Genomic DNA, 17,694 nt, shown 5'->3' with positions numbered 1-17,694 from the left:
GTGGATGGTGGTATGAGGTTGCTTTTCAGACTGAAGACCTGCGATCAGCGGTGTGCCATTAGGATTGGTGCTGGCTCCACTGTTGTTTGTCATTTATATAAATGATTTGGATGTCAATATAGGAGGCATAGTTATGAAGTTTGCAGATGACACTAAAATAGGTGGTGGAGTGGACAGTGAAGAAATTATCTCAGAGTAGAATAGGACCTTGATCAAATGGGCCAATTGGGCAGTAGAGTGGTAGATGGCTTTTTGAAGATAAATATGAGTTGTTACATTTTGGAAAGGAAACCGGGGCAGGCCTTGTACAGTTAATGGGGAATGGTGCCTAACAAAGACACTTAGCGGTGCAGGTACATAGTTCCTTGAAAGTGGAATTGCAAGTAGTCAGGGTCATGAAGAAAGATTTGGCACGCTTGCCTTTATTGCTCAGAACATTGGATTTAGGAGTTGAGATGTCATTTTATGGCTGTACAAGACATGAGGGAAGCCACTTTTAGAATACTGTGTACAATTCTGGTCACCCTTCTACAGCAAGGATGCCATTAAACGTGAGAGAACACAGAAAATACTTACAAGGATGTTTCTGGGACTGGAGGGTTTGAGCTTTAGGGAGTGACTGAATAGGTCAAGACTATTTTCCCTGGAGCATCAGAGGCTCAGGGGTGACCTTATCAAGGTTTATAAAATCATGAGGAGCATGGATAGGGTGAATAGCCAAGGTCTTTTTTTCTCAGGGGCATCCAAAACTAGAGGGCATAGGTTTAAGGTGGGAGGGAAAAGATTTACAAAGGACCTGAGGAATAACTTTTTCATGCAGAGGGTGGTGCGTGTATGGAATGAGCTGCCAGAGGAAGCGGTGGAGGCTGGTGCAGTTACAACATTTCAAAGGCATCTCGGTGGATATATGAATAGGAAGGGTTTAGAGGGATACGGGCCAAATGCTGGCAAATGGGACTAGATCAGATTGGGATGTCTGGTCAGTGCAGACAAATTGAACTGAAGGGTCTGTTTCCGTGTTGCATATTCTATGACTCTATAACTCAAATCATTGAAAGGCCACATGCAGCGTACATTTTGTTTTATTGTTACCCTCTGTGCTTTTTCCAAATGGTGATTCAAAGGCGAAGAAAGATTGACTCATAAAAAAAGGGTACTTAGACTGAAATGGACAGACTCTAATATTTATTTGGGAAGTTTGGTTCATATCTCTGAGCTCAATGTGGGAACTTCGTGTTGTTCTGTACATTTGGATAGGGAGCCAAATGATGAGAAATTGCTTTTATAGAACTTTGTAGAATCAAAGAATTAGCACAGCGCAGAAAGAAGTAATTCAGGCTGCTATGTCTGTATTGGCTCTCTGCAGGAGAAAGTGAGGACTGCAAATGCTGGAGATCAGAGCTGAAAATGTGTTGCTAGAAAAGCGCAGCAGGTCAGGCAGCATCCAAGGAGCAGGAGGATCGACGTTTCGAACATGAGCCTTTCTTCAGGAATCAGAGGGTGGCTCTCTGCAGGAATAGCTAAAATAACTAACTATGGACTCTAGAAGTCTGAAACACAAATTAATTCCTGGGAGAAACTCAGCAGGTCTGGCAGCATCTGTGAGGAGGGAAACCATGTTAATGCTTCGGGTCCCATTACCCTTTACCAAAATAGTCTTCACTGATTTCTGAAGAAGAGCCACTGGGCTCGAAGCATTAATTCTGCCTTCTCCTCACAGATGCTGCCAGACCTGCTGTGTTTTTCCAGCAATTTGTTTTCGTTACAGAAAAGTCACCTTGTGCATGGCTGGGAAAAGGTGTTTCAGATTTTCCTCTTGAGCTCTTCAGGACAGAATCACAAGAATACCACATTTCCAAGGGAACAACAGTTTAAATGGCATGATAAATCTCATAGCAAAAGGAAAACCACTACATCTCTCTTTCACCATGGCAACACTTGATCAATCAGAGTCCATTTGTGAACCCTGTTTTCCATGTAGTAGAAATTCTTCCTCCCCTTCAGCTTTATGATGAAAGATGAAAAATACAGCGTGACTTCCTTTTTACGGTGACATTCAAGGATTGAAGAATGTTTCTGTGGGAAGAAATAAAAATTTATTGGTACTGATTTACTGTAGACTTTTCTTGACCAGGAGTGACATTTTGAAGGTGCACTTTTGAGAAACTCACAGTCATAGAGTTATAAAGTGACAGAGCTGTATCACACAGATATGGAGTGGCATGGTGACTCAGTGGTTAGCACTGCTGCCTCACAGCGCCAGGGTCCCAGGTTCAATTCCTGTGGGTAATCATGTGGAGTTTGCACATTCATCCCGTGTCTGTGTGGGTTTCCTCTGGTTTCCTTCCACAGTCCAAAGATGTGCAGGTTAGGTGGATTGGCCATGCTAAATTGCCCATAATGTTAGGTGCATTAGTCAGGGGTAAATACAAGGTAGGGGTGTGGGTGGGTGACTCTTCGGAGGGTCGGAGTGAGCTTGTTGGGCCGAAGGGCCTGTTTCCATACTGTAGGCAATCTAATCATACAGACCCTTTGGTCCAACTCATCTTTGCTGACCAGATACTCTGAATTAATCTAGTCTCTGTACCTATATCTTACATTGACTTAGGTCACTGCCTTGGTTCAGTTGGCAGCATTCTTGCATAAGTCAGAAGACCTCGGGTTCAAATATCAATGCAAAGGACTTGTTTACAGCATAAACACACTTTCTGGGATGGTACTGAGGGACTGCTACACTATCAAGGATGAGATATTCAATTAAGATATATGGCTGTGTCATGGATATGAAAGATTCTATGTCAACATTTAGAGAAGAACAAAATTCTCCAGTTTCATGACCAACGTTGATCTCTCAAGTATCATCATCAAAAACTGGATGCTCTAGTCATTTTCATATCATTGGTACTTGTGGGATCTTGCGGTGTGCAATCCACACTGACATTTTGCCTCCTTCATTGTTGTGGCTGCCCTTCCCAATGCCCTTTTAGCTGTTGTAATATCCATGACACGGTGCATATTGTTCATGATTCAAATGTATTTATAGAATACCAAAGCCTACAGACCCATTGCTCAAAGCTGGACATTTCACCAGAAGCCCAGGTGACAAACGCCAGCCATCTTGTGAAGGTGAACGGATTTGATTTAATTTGATTGTCACATGTGCCTAAGTACAGTGTAAAGTTTTGTTTACACTGGCAGATCATACGATACAAAGATCGTAGAGTAATTGAACAGAGCAAGGAATGCGATGGGAGAAGGCTCAATGAGGAAAGTGTTCTGCTTTTACCCCATTAAATCCCACGCTTCTTGTCAATGTGTTGGCACTCTTGCCATATGAAAAGGGAAATTTGTCTTTATGTAACGCCCTGTATTGGCTCTCTGCAGGAATAGCTAAAATAAATAACTACGGACTCTAGAAGTCTGAAACAAGAACAAATTCCTGGAGAAACTCAGCAGGTCTGGCAGCATCTATGGGGAGGGAAACCATGTTAATATTTCGGGTCCCGTTACCCTTTACCAAAATGCTTTACCAAGCGCTTTTCTGTCAATTGCCACTGTAATGTAAGAAACGTGGCAGTTAATTTATTCAAGCAAGCTCCAAAAAATAATAAAGTATCGTGACCAGATCAGGTAATGTGTTACATTGGTGATGGTTTCGGGATAAATACAATGTAGGACATTAGGGAATCATTGCCCCCTTTCATTGCAATAGTGCACTGGGTTTGATTGCACTCAACTGAAGCAGCCAGGGCCTTGGATCACTGGCTCACCCTGGAGACTATAGCACTGCATCCATACCGCACCGAATGTTGGGTTTAGGCATGCAGGTTTCTGAATTGCATAGTTTAGCAGCCATTCTGGCTCACAACAATACACGGTATGATCATGACCACGCAATAAGCAAGCTCTATCCATTGGTAAGGCCACAACAGGAGAAGATTAACTTAACAGCAGGAGACATTATGCCGGCTGTGCGTCAATGTTTGCTCTCCAGAGGGTGGACAGAAGGCTGCTGGAGCTGGATGCTCACACTGCATGGCAGCTCTTCAAAATATCAGCAGTAATAAAGCCTCATAGTGACTGCTTGAGAGACGTGTCAATCCCAACTGGATCATGGACTGGAAGTGATTATTACACCAGAGCATGTCAACCTGGACCTTCAACAAGGAGCTGGCATGCAGAGGAAATGCAACAGAATCAGCTTCTAATGTTACAATTCTAATATTTATTATAATGTTAGGTTGCTTGCCTCCGTAGAAAGTCCAGATAAACTATTTCATCCATCTAGGGGTGGCACAGTGGCTCAGTGGTTAGCACTGCTGCCTCATAGCGTCAAGATTAGAGTGGTGCTGGAAAAGCACAGCAGGTCAGGCAGCATCTGAGGAGCAGGGAAATCGATGTTTTGGGCAGGAGCCTTCATCAGGAATCAATCAGGTATCACAAGCATTTATATACCCACCTCAATAACCAGCGCTCCTCGAAAAGAAAGTTCCTGCTCCTCGAATGCTTCTCCAGCACCACTCTAATCTTGACTCTGAACTCCAGCACCTGCAGTCCACACTTTCACCCTGTTGCTTCACAGCGCCAGGGACCCAGGTTCGATTCCAGCCTTGAGTGACTCTCTGTGTGGAGTTTGCACGTTCTCCCCATGTCTGTGTGAGTTTCCTCCCACAATCCAAAGATGCGAATTGGCCATGCTAAATTGTCCACAGTGTCCAGGGATATGTAGGTTAGGTTCATTAGTCGGGGTAAATGTAGAAGAATCGGGTAGGAAAATGGGTCTGGGTGGGTTACTCTTCGGAGGGTTGGTGTGGACTTGTTTGGCCAAAGGGCCTGTTCCACACTGTAAGAATTCTAAATTAACTTTGTTCTTTGAATCATACTGTGTGTGTAAACATCACTCAAGTTTCAACTGGAAAAGTAAGTATACATTTGCAATCGTTCCAAATACAAATTAACTCATCAGAAGCAGTTCACTCTAACAGGGGCTTGTAAAGTCATGTGATCATTTTGTTTAGACTTCACATTGTTCTGCATTTCAGGTACAATTTGTTTTTAACCACAAAGCTCCCTATAGTGTGAAGAAATGGTTCTGACAGGGTTATTGTTCATTTTAATCTGTGGAATTCACTAACCCAAGTGTGTGGTGGATGCTGGGACACTGAGTAAGTTTAAGGAGGAGATAGATTTTTTTGACTCGCAATGAACTGAAAGCTTCTGGAGAGCAGGCTGGAAAATGGAGGTGAGGCTGAGATGAGATGAGCCGTGACTGTATTAAATGGTGGGACAGGAATGAGGAGCCTACTTCTGCTCTTAGTCTGATGTTGTTATGTTCTCATGTTTGTGCACCATTGGCTCTACTTAATTGATCATGTTAACGCAGTCTATGGATGGAATCAAGAAATATTGTTTCAGAGGGAGCTGATGTGTCTCTGCCAACTCCCAAAGGCTCTAGGAATTAATAGTTGTTTTACTTATGGCTATCATGTGATAAACCTTCTCATCATTCAAAATCAATGCCTTTCCTATAGATACTTTATAATGTGGTATCCTCTACCACTGATGACTAAATAGGCCAAGACAAAGCAAAGATAGCGGAAGACCTTTGGCACCAAATTACCTTATAAACAACCCTTAATCAGTGCCACATTCTGGTTGAGATGGATGATCCACAAAGTACCAGGAGTGATCATCTGGGAAAATGCCACATGGAGCCATGAGAATCCCAAATGGTTTATTCAGCATTGGCATGGTCTGGTATGCAACACAGTCATGGAGACTCGACTCCTGCTTTGTGCCAAGTTGGTCAGTCCTCAGTGGAATGGTGACAGTCAGACCAGAGAGAGATGTCAATCATTATTGACCAGCCATGAGTGCGAGAAAACCAGGCAATTAACATGTTGAAGTGACAGTCAAGGTCAGTTCCAATTTGAGATTGAGATCAGGTGGGATTTGTTCCTTCAGAATCTTGCAAAGTCCTTACCACAGAGAGCTATGAGGGCAGAGCTTCTATCTATTTAAGGCTGCGATAGATTCTTGACTGGTATGGAATGGCAGAGGTAGCTTGAGGGGCTGAATGGCCCACTCCTGTTTCTATTTCTTATAGTCTAATGGTCACATGGAATGATATAGACCGTACAGCCAGAAAAATAGGCCTTTTGGACCAGGCAGGCATGTAAGGGGTAAATGGAGGGGTATGGGTGGGTTGCGCTTCGGCGGTTCGGTGTGGACTTGTTGGGCCGAAGGGCCTGTTTCCACACTGTAAGTAATCTAATCTAATCTAAACAAGGTCCTTTCCATATTTTCATCTCACTTCACTTTATTCATTTCTCCCTCTTGGGGTTTCTCGTTATTCCCTTAAATGCTATCCGTGCTTTTGAGCTCAGTTACTGCTTGTGGTGGTGAGTTCCACATTTCTCTGAGAAAGGACAACTCTCCGTTGGATATATGACTGACTGTCATGCATTTATGGCCAGGAGAAAGTGAGCACCACAGATGCTGGAGACCAGAGTCGAGAGTGTGGTGCTGGAAAAGCACAGCAGATCAGGTAGCAGGAGAATTGATGTTTCCTCCTGATGAAGGGCTTATGCCTGAAACATCGATTCTCTTGCTCGTCAGATGCTGCCTGACCTGCTGTGCTTTTCCAGCACCACATTCTCGATACATTTATAGCTCCAGACTTTGGACTTTCTCCCAAGGTGGTAACGTCTTCTCTTGCACCTCCCTTTGGCACTAAAATCATAGGAAATTTGGCACATGTTGTTATCCTGGGTGAGAAACATTTACATACCGTGATGAGTTGCCCCACTTAAAGTGCATGGTTTTCTCAAATGGTTTCAAGTAAGTAGTTTTTGAATCCTTTGTGATTGCTTGGTTCGACCACCATTGCAGGCAGTGATTTCCAGGTGCCTATTACCACCTGGGTCAAAAGAATTAATCTCAACTCCTGTCTACCCCTCCTACATTTGTTTCAAGTCTTTGCCTATTGGTTGCAGTCCTCTTTATTGCTCATGCTCAGTGACTGCGCGTAATTCTGTACAACTCGGTTGAAACTTCTCTCAGTCTACTCTGTTCAAAAGAAAACAACTCTAGCCTACCCAATCCTTTTGTCATCGGAATCTTCTTTTAACCAGAGTTCTCCAGACCCTTCAATTTTCTGGATTAATGGGCTCAGACGTTTTTGTCTTCTTGCATCATTCACATAAATCTTTTTCACTTTCTAACTTCTTGTAATATAGAGAGCAGAACTATGCACAGCGCTCGCTGTTAGCTTGGCTGCATTGGCCCTGTGTCAAAAAGCCGCATGGAATCAAACAATAGCAGTGTTGAACACATAATCAAGGTGACTACTTCAGCGCAAAGCAGGCTTTGCTGTGTCTCAATCTTACCTATTGTAAAATATTCCATTCCAGCAGACTCATTTGTAAGGACATTTTCTCCTAATCTCTCTCCTCATTTTCTTGGTGACATTTGAAATCACTTTCGAAGTGCAGTCACTGTTATGTAGGTGAGTGCAGCAGCCAGTTTGAGATGAGTGACTCACAGCAGCACTTCGGATTTTATTATCAGGGCATGCTAAGTATTACTGTGCATTGCAAGGTATTTTCAGCACAGAAACAGGTCATTTGGTCCAATGCAGCTTTATGTTCCACATGAGGCTCTTCCACTCCACTTCAGTCATCCCAGAAATACATCACCTCTGCTATTCCCTGTGGTAGAGAGTTCCACATCCCACTGATGATCAGGTAAAGAGGGCTCCTCTGGATGACCTTTAGGAACTAGCTTATAGATATTATCTTCCTGATGTGATCTCAGCCACAAGTGGAAATAAGAAGCAGAATTTAATACTTCACCCTGGAGGCAGGTATGGTGGCAGGGGGCATTAAATTAAGCATGGAGTTGTAGACTAAGGCAGTGAGTTTCAGATGCCTACCACCTCCTGGGTCAAAAGACTTACTCTGCCTGCATGCCAGTTGAGGATTTTAATTGGGTATGTGATACCTACTTTGATAGCCTCATCCCATCACTACTGGTGTTCTACCAAACGCTGTGGCGTGTCCCCATGTGTGAAGTTCAGAAAGCAAACCTGATTCCTGCGTTCAATGGTGCTCAGTGCCTCATTGAGAGGCCTGGCATGAGGAGGGGAGGTGGGGGTGAGGAAGAGTTATAGACAACCATCCTCCTGCCTCCAACTTAGACACTCCTCCATGTTAGTGACCTGCAGGCCCTGACCTCACTGCCCCTCCTTCTTCACTCGACCATGGCCCCTAGTTGCTTGTTGATCCTGGAACTTTGCTAGGTGCATTACCAGCTGGAGCCACCACTCTGGGTGGCGCTAACAACAATCTTGACAGCAGCAGATGGTTTGGTATCTCTCAGGGGCAGGTTCCCTGAAAGGAGGGTCACATCACCCTTCTGGTTCACCAGCTCATTTGCAAGGTTACAGATGGAAAAATTAAACTCTGTCCTGGTCTACATCGACTCCACAAAAACCTTCCAGATCCTTTCGACATCCAACAGATCATCATTTATACTCTTGGGAAGGGAGCCCTCACCCACCCCAACCTGTTCAGTCTTTTCTTATAGTTACATTTGGTTTCTCGAACATTCTGATAAGTTTTTTTGTATTTCTCACAGTGTTTATTTTAGTACCTGAAATCAAAGACACGTTAAAGATTTATTTGGAGATGGATGTAGAACAGATCTTAGGAAATAAAACTGTTTGTGAACCAAACACATCATAGAAATTGGATGTAGGTTTGCTCACTGAGCTGGAAGGTTCATTTTCAAACGTTTCATCACCATACTAGGTAACATCTTCAGTGAGCCTCCTGACGAAACACTGCCGATGATTCCTGCTTGCTATTTATCTGTTTGCATTTCTTTGGATTGGTGATGTCATTTCCTGCGGTGATGTAATTTCCTATGGTGATGTATAGGAAATGACACCACTGCAGATAATGACATCACCAACCCAAAGGAACCCAAACATATAAATAGCAAGCAGGAATCATCAACAGTGCTTAGTCCAGAGGCTCACTGAAGATGATACTGAGTATGTCAACAAAATGTCTGAAAATGAACGTCCCAGCTCAGTGATCAAACCTACATCCAGAACCTCAACCTGAGCTATGAGTCTTCTGAAAACTCGCTAACATTATCGATATTTTTAATCAGCCTCTTCAGAAATGAACACTAGGTAGGCTCTGAGCTCAGGGCTCCCAGGCCTGGGACAGGGACATTGCCACTGCACCACAAGAGCCTTACTACATACCCTACATATGGCTCTACTGTCTCAGGAGGCTAAGGAAATTCGGCATGTCCACATTAACTTTTACCAGTTTTTATGATGAATCATGGGAAGTGTCCGATCTGGATGCATCGCGGCATGGTCTGGCAACTGCTCTGCCCAAGACCACCAGAAACTACAGAGAGTTATGAACACAGCCCAGTCCATCACACAAACTAACCTTACATCCACTGACTCCATCTATACTTCCCGCTGCCTCAGGAAAACAAACACAATAATCAAAGACCCATCCCTTGTTTATATTCTCTCCCACCCTGCTCTGTTGAGCAGAAATTACAAAATTTTGAAAACACATATCAGCAGATTCAGGAAGAGCTCCTTCCCTGCTGCTATCAGACTTTTGAACAGACCTCTCATATATTAAAGTTGATCTTTCTCTGCACCTTCTCTGTTGCTGTAACACTATATTCTGCATTCTGTTCAATTTGCCTGGATAATTTGCAAAACAATACGTTTCACAGTATCTCGGTACGTGGGACAATAATAAATCAATTCAAATGAAATTAAATGAGATCAAAGCAAAAATGGAACCAGGAGAGATCCTGAGTAAATATCTTGGAATAAATCTCTTGTTAGCCAAGTCTAGTTTAAGGCAGATCTGTCTGACTAGAAATTAACACCAATATATTGTTTCTTCTGTGTCTTCATAACCTGAACATCTCCCTCTAATGATCTATCTCTAACCCAAATCCCTCTGTCCATCTAATCCAATTAGACATTTATTTGCCAAGAAATATGAGATGGTCTTTGTTTTCCTACCAAAACCACATTAAATTCACTTATTGTTCTTCAAGTTTGTTTGCTTACTATAAGCTGTGTTTGCAAATCTATTAATGCATCCTTATATTTTATTCCAGTCCTCAGTATTAACTGCATACACTCAGTTCAGTGCCATCTACAAATTTTGAAATTGTTCTTCCAATTCCTGAGTTAAAATTGTTTATGTAGAGTTAGAGTTAGCTGTAATTTATATTTAGATTAATAGAATCACTTAATCTGGTATTAATTAGCTGATGGATGAGTCTGATTTAAAATTAATTGGTAATTAATCAGTGTTTTATTACTTACGTATCGCAGTTACTTATTTAAAATAAAATTGGATCAGTTCACCCCACTTACTTTGTTTTTTCCATTACAATAAAAAAGCAGAGACAGATTATATTTGTATAAAGCAAATGGTTAATCTGTGGTTAGAATAACTGTTCGATTTTTAGTAGCTCATTGCAACAAAGCCATTAGAGTCATAGAGAACACACAGCATAGGTAAATGAGGATGGTTTCAGAAACAGAATGGACCTGAGACGCTCAAATCATTTTCACTGGAGCAGAACAGAAGATATTTAATAGAGGATTTCTCAACTCTGGGGAACAAACTTTATTGTCCTCTCTTCTCAATTTTAAAACCTTGTTTATAAGCACTTGATTCAGTAATTTGCTTCGTTGCTGTTTGTGGGACTTCAGTGCGTGACAAAGTGAATGCTCATTTGTCAACATTATGCAGGGACTACCTAGGAGTGGTTGCAAATTACTGTGAGATACCCTGAGGTTATGAAAAATGCTGGATAAATATACACAGTTTCTCTTACAATGTGACTGGGTCGTTTTTCCACCCTGCACCTTCACTAATGTGAGTGTGATTACTAACGTGGTGCTAATTAATACTGGACTAGGGAGTTGTTCTGCTGCCTAGAAGGAACGGGACTAAAACTGACCAAAACTAACCAGCAAAAAGATAGCTCAAGGATATGTCTCTTTTTATCTTCAATAACAGAACAAGGTGTTCATCTACCGGGGCAAGGAATATGAGCGGAGAGAGGATTTTCAAGGACAGCTGATGACTGAGTTTCCAAACGCAGAGAGAATGAACACAACATCACCCCCTTCAAGCACCATCAAAAACTCCCCAGGACAATGTATCCTTTGCTGTGTGGATAATGACATAGGTTGCATCGGAGGGAAGGTTCCGATCCAATCTTTACCAAGTATTGGGCATTTTCATGGCAAGAGGTTTGTGTTACCTGTTCGCCCCATCAGTGTTAATGTAGTTGTTCGATATTACAATATACTTTGTGAACCAAAACACAGAGCTAAAAAGCCTTCCCCAAAGGGTGCACCTGATAAAAATCTCATAAGGAGACATAGAATAGAGTAGAATCTCTACAGTGTGGAAACAGGCCACTTGGCCCAGCAAGTCCACACTGACCCTCCAAAGAGTAACTCACCCACCCAGGCCCATTCCCCTACCCTATATTTACCCCTGACTAAAGCACCTAACCTTACACATCCCTGAACACTATGGGCAATTTAGCAAGGCTAATTCACCTAACCTACACGTCTTTCAACTGTGGAAAGAAAAGGGAGCACTCCCACACAGACACAGGAGGATGTGCAAACTCCACACAATGGTCCGAGGCTGGAATCAAACCTGGTTCCTTAATGCGGTGAGGAAGCCATGCTAATCACTGAGCCACTGTGCTGCCCTAGAATAGGATAGAATAGAATCAAATAGAAAAGGTTCGGATAGGATAGGCTAGGATAGGCTAGGCTAGTATAGAATGGAATAGAATATAATAGAATAGGTTAGGATGGGGTAGAATAGAACAGAGTAAGCTAGGATAGGATAGAATAAAGCTGAAAATGTGTTGCTGGTTAAAGCACAGCAGGTTAGCAGCATCCAAGGAACAGGAAATTCGACATTTCGAGCATAAGCCCTTCATTAGGAAGGGCTTATGCCCGAAATGTCGAATTTCCTGTTCCTTGGATGCTGCCTAACCTGCTGTGCTTTAACCAGCAACACATTTTCAGCTGTGATCTCCAGCATCTGCAGACCTCATTTTTTACCCTAGGATAGAATAAAATTAACTTTATTGTCTCAGGTACTCAAATGAGTACAGTGAAAAGTTTATAAGTTGCCACTTATTTCTTAGGTACAATGACACCCAGGAACAGCTTCTTCAGTTACAATATCTTAAAACAATAGAGAAATAAAAAGCCCAGCATTGCAGAAATAAGACAACCACCAGGTAAGTAATATTGCCATTTTCTAAGTGGTTCCCTTTCAACAAGCAAAAAATACTCAGAGCTCAGTATTAGACGTACGACCTTCTCTGTTTGATAGCCCTCCTGTGAGCAGAATTCTATGCTGAGGTGGAGATCTGTGTTCATTCAGCAAATAAACTGAGGAACAGTGCGGGTATATGATTTGCCTTACGTGCTAAAAACTTAATTCAGACCAGGAAGGTGTGTTTTGCAAAAATATACTTTATTCATAGCTTTTGTGGAAAATGTTCAAAAACATTTCAACCTGAAACTTGAAGAATTTGTATTAATATTCAATTTGTCTGCATACAGCATGTTCCACTCAATAAGATTGTAATCCAGAACTAGGTTTAGGGTGAGACGGGAAAGATATAGAAGGGACCTAAGGGGCAACATTTTCACACAGAGGGTGGCACATGTATGGAATGAGCTGCCAGAGGAAGTGGTGGAGGCTGGTGCAATTACAGCATTTAAAAGGCATCCGGATGGGTATATGAATAGGAAGGGTTTGGAGAGATATGGGCCAAGTGCTGGCAAATGGGAATAGATTAGGTTGGGATATCTGGTCGGCCTGGATGAGTTGGACTGAAGAGTCTGATTCTGTGCTGTACATCTCTATGACTATATGTCTAATAGCCATGATATCATTCAGATTAGAAAGTCCTATTTCAAATCCTGGGATATTATTAACTCACTGATTACTGCCAGTGCATAAGTAGGAACACAACTATTGGCATTCACAGTAAACTATAACTTGTGAGTCACTCTGAGCAAGCATATAAGATATCCACTAATATATCAAAACAAAATTACACAGAGAAATTGGAGCAGTTGAAATTGGCACCTTGAATGCATTTAAGGGTGAACTTGATGGACATCTGAGAAAGAAACTAGCAGCGTAATATGGTTGGGGGAAGGAGGGAGCAGACGTTGCATGTGGGAAGAAATATTTAAAGTGTTGGAAAGCTAAGGAGGAATATAAACAACAGCACGGGCTGCTTGTATTCAATGTCCTCATTCCTCTGCTTCCGATTCTGTGTAAAATTCAATGTGACAGTCCACAGCATTTCACATGGATATGTAAATCAACACAACAACCTTTTGCTCCCCATCCTGGTGAAGAGGGAATATTAAACCGAACTATCCTCCCATGCGGGTTAACTTGGGAAAGGGAATGCTATCGGGATATCGGAAAATCCCAGCTGCCGCACGGGAAGTGAATGGGCTCAGAGCCTAATGAGGCAGACCTCTTAGTTTTATAGTCTATTTTCGCTTGCAATGGGGTCGCTGCCCTTGGTCATTTCCCAACAATGGAGATGATTGAAATTATCCCTTCAATGGTGTGAGAGATGGCAGGTACAGAACTGTGTGTCACACTCACATATTTTGGAGTAAGCAGCATAAGCTGAAAATGTGTTGCTGGAAAAGCGTAGCAGGTCAGGCAGCATCCAAGGAACAGGAGAATCGACGTTTCAGGCATGTGCCCTTCTTCAGGAATGCACGAAACATCGATTCTCCTGTTCCTTGGATGCTGCCTGACCTGCTGTGCTTTTCCAGCAACACATTTTCAGCTCTGATCTCCAGCATCTGCAGTCCTCACTTTCTCCTAAGCCAAAGTTAAAAAAAAACACAGAACACCAGGTTATAGTCCAACAGGTTTATTTGGAAGCATTGGCTTTCAAGGTGCTGCTCCTTCATCAGGTGGTTGTGAAACAGAATTCTGTGTCTTATGGTCCTGTTCCACAACCACCTGATGAAGGAGCAGCGCTCCAAAAGCTAGTACTTCCAAATAAACCTGTTGGACTATAACCCAGTGTTATAACCCACATCATGACCATAAGCCAAGGGACTGTTTGATGTTGTGAGGTACAGATAATTGAGGTAGAATGTGAGGGAGGCTGCAACACACAGGGCAGGAGAAAATAAGCCTTTGTCCTCACAATTTGTTCAATAACTTGTCACAGTGTTACTCATGCAGCATCCCTACAGCAGGAGAGTCGATGTTTCGAGCATCAGCCCTTCATCATCCCTGATGAAGAGTTTATGCTTGAAACTTTTTAACTCCTGCTCTAGGGATGCTGCCTGACCTGTTGTGCTTTTCCAGCATCACACTCTTTGACTCTGATCTCCAGCATCTGCAGTCCTCACTTTCTCTTCCACAGTGGTTTTCATGTAGAAGAGGTCAGTGGTTTTAGTGGCCATTAAATTCCAGTTAGTTGTAAGGAGCTGTGCAGTAACCAAGCTGTTTAATGACTTGGAAGAGCTGTACTGTTTCGGGGAACTCTGCAATAATAATGGTCTGGGTGAGTGGTTTATTGGCACTGACTGTGTAGTTTGACGAGGCAGGTCCAGTTTGCTATTTAGCTCCACTTTCCTAGTAGGGCTATCCTGAGTAGCTGACATCAAGCAAAGTCTATGATTTCCCTTGTACTTCCACAGAGGAGGGGAAGGAAACAATATGGTCGAAAAACAAACAGTGGTAATTCTCAACACAGTGATGTCCCCTGAACATTCACATAGGCAAAACAGAATACAGTGCAAATACCCAAAAACATGCTTATGCTCAGTTAATTCTCTTCCCAGTCCTCTTCATCTAAACCCTGTTAGCATACTCAGTCCTTCCTCTAGCATTTATCTAGCTTCTTATTACAGACTATTTGCCTCAACCACTTCTTGCCACAATGAGTTCCTTATTTTCATAACTCTCTGGATTCCGGAGTTTCTCCTGATTTCTTTATTTGTTGTATTCAGGATTATCTTGTGTTCATGACTCTTTCACAACCTGGGTTTTCATCACAAGTGGAAACATTTTTCCCTATGTCTTTTCTATCGAACACTTCCATCGCCTTACGGTCTCAACCAGGTCATTGCTTAACCGTTTAAGGAGTCCCAGCCTGGGCAATGCTTGCTCAGGTCTGGTACCATCATGTAAATCTATTCTGCACCTTCTTTCGTACCTCTGTATCACTTCTACAAAGTGGAAATCAGTTTTGTGCACAGTACTCTAAGTCTCATCTAACCAAAGCTCGATATGCGATTCAAAAATACTTCTTTGCTTTTCAATTCTAACTCTTTTGGAAATGGAATCCAGTGCTTAATGTTTGCGAATGACTCTCCAAAGAGAACAGTGTCAGATGTTCAGAAGATGATCCTTATTGATAATTCCAAGTACCATCCAGGATGCCCATTGGAAAGTCATATGTGTAAAGTATGTGGGGTCAGTTGGAGGGAGAACTGGAATTTTAGACATCTGCAGTTGAGCAGTGCGCTTCAGGATAAAACACACTGTTAAGATCATATTCAATAATTATCTCAGAAACTCATGAGCCAAATTCCGCACAAAACACATAAAACATATGTTCAATCCTGTTGTTTTCAGTGAACAATCATCCACTCCCTCCACTACCGCAGCTCAGAGGCAACAGTGTGTATCATCAACAAGATATGCTGCAGAAATTCACCAAAGATCCTTAAACAGCACTTTGAAAATCCACGGCCTTTGTAATCTAGAAGGACAAGGGCAGCAGATATGTGGGAAATCCACCACCTGCAGGTTCCCCTCCAAGCCAGTCCCCATTCTGACTTGGAAAAATATCGCTGTTCCCTCAGTGCCACTAGGTCAAAATCCTGGAATTCTCTCCCCAATGGCATAATCAGTCTATTTGCACAAAATGGACTGCAGTAGTTCAAGGCAGCTCACCATCACCTTCTCAAGAGCAACTAGGGACAGGCATTAAATGCTGACCCAGCCAATGACATCCCTGTGCAATGAGTGAATAAAAAAGTCAGAAGTTCCTGGCTAAATAGACTCAATATAAACAAATTACCAAGAAAGATTACAGAGTGCTGAGACACACTGAGGGTGAGAATTTTAAAGTAATAACTCACCATTATGGAGTTATTAAACGCTGAGGAAGTACCACACTATCAGAACGAGGTTAATTATCTGCATTTTAAAATAACTGACATTTCATATAAAAACCGAAAGAACTGCAGATGCTGTAAATCAGAAACAAAAACCGAAGCTGCTGGAAAAGCTCAGCAGGACTGGCAGTATCTGTGAAGAGAAATTAGAGCTAACATTTCAGGTCTGGAGGAAGGATCACTGGACCCAAAGCGTTAACTCTGATTTGTCTTCACAGATGCTGGACATTTCATACAGCTGTCTATAGCAAGTAAACCTGTCCACAAATTGTCCAGTTGACAATGGTCAACACTGATTAGGAAAATGAACATTCTGTCTAACCACCCTCCTCAACTTCTGTGAAGAAATGAAACCCAAGTGGACTATGGTAAGCTTGAGAAGGTTTGCAAATTCTAAAAATCTTCTTGACAAAAGTTCAACACAGGCAGCTATTAATTAAGCTGAAGCTATGTCCATTCAAGTCAGTCCTGAGAATGGCTACAAACTGGTTGAAGTCTAGAGCATGGCAACATTTTGGAGGGTTTCATCAGAGGTGAGCTGGGTTCTGAGTTGTCCTTCCTAGGCATGCCTGACAATCAGGAGGGTTTACCTCCACCTCAGATTCTGAGATGTCTGATAAATCAAACACTTGACCTGCAGACCCTGCCACATGTAGGGCAGATGGTACTTGAAGCATTGGATGGATGGGTTGTTTGGAGACCTGTCCCTTCTCTCTGACACCTCAGCTTTGTCTCCGTATGTTCCTGATGAAGTCTGAAGATCCGTCCAGTTCCTTTGCCGATGAACTTTCTCCATTTTGGTCAGTCCTACAGGTTGGCAGGGTGTTGTACCTCTTTCAATCATTTCCATTGTCTCAAGGTAGTGTCCTGCTGTGACTAGAGTAGAGGTATCAAGCATATGAGCTACATGACCCCCTCCCCTGCCCTTCCAATCACTCAATCACACACACACACACACACGTTGTTTTAGAGTCATTAGCGGTGCAGTGTTGGTAAAGCCTCTTCTGGAAGATTGTGTCGAATTTTGGTCAGCCTCTTATGGGAAAGATATTATTAAGCTGGAGAGGGTTCAGAAAAGATTTACCAGGATGTTGCTGGGAATGGAGAGTTTGAGTTGTAAGGAGAGGCTAACAGACTGGGACCTTTTTCACTGAACCGTAGGAGGTTGAGGGGTGACCTCATAGAGAGCAGCTTGAGCCGAGAGGTAGCAAATCTATCTCCTGAGAAGAGTCAGAATATGCTTGTAGATTGGGCAAAGTATTATTGCAAACTTGATCTAAGAGAGTGTTGAAAACATCAACTGGAGCTCTAAATTATACAGCTGGACTATAGGCTCCATCACAACCACTGTGCTACTCCCAATCTCCACAGCAGAAATGATTAGAAATGCCTTTCCTTTATTGATTCTCAGGATGAGGCTA

The 17,694-nt window shown here is 42.5% G+C and overlaps 1 protein-coding gene across 1 annotated transcript in view; it reads left to right on the top strand.

Moving 5' to 3' along the window:
• The window catches only part of LOC132823334 (dedicator of cytokinesis protein 2-like), a 717,727-nt gene that overhangs the window by 651,165 nt on the left and 48,868 nt on the right, over positions 1-17,694 (top strand). Inside the window, exon 41 of the mRNA XM_060837030.1 lies at positions 11,082-11,223. Coding sequence (XP_060693013.1) covers positions 11,082-11,223 — 142 coding nt within the window. The remainder of the gene's footprint in view (positions 1-11,081; positions 11,224-17,694) is intronic.

The sequence above is a fragment of the Hemiscyllium ocellatum genome, chromosome 16 (genome assembly GCF_020745735.1).
Source record: "Hemiscyllium ocellatum isolate sHemOce1 chromosome 16, sHemOce1.pat.X.cur, whole genome shotgun sequence".
Lineage (NCBI taxonomy): Eukaryota > Metazoa > Chordata > Chondrichthyes > Orectolobiformes > Hemiscylliidae > Hemiscyllium > Hemiscyllium ocellatum.
This window is presented reverse-complemented; position numbering and strand designations above follow the sequence as displayed.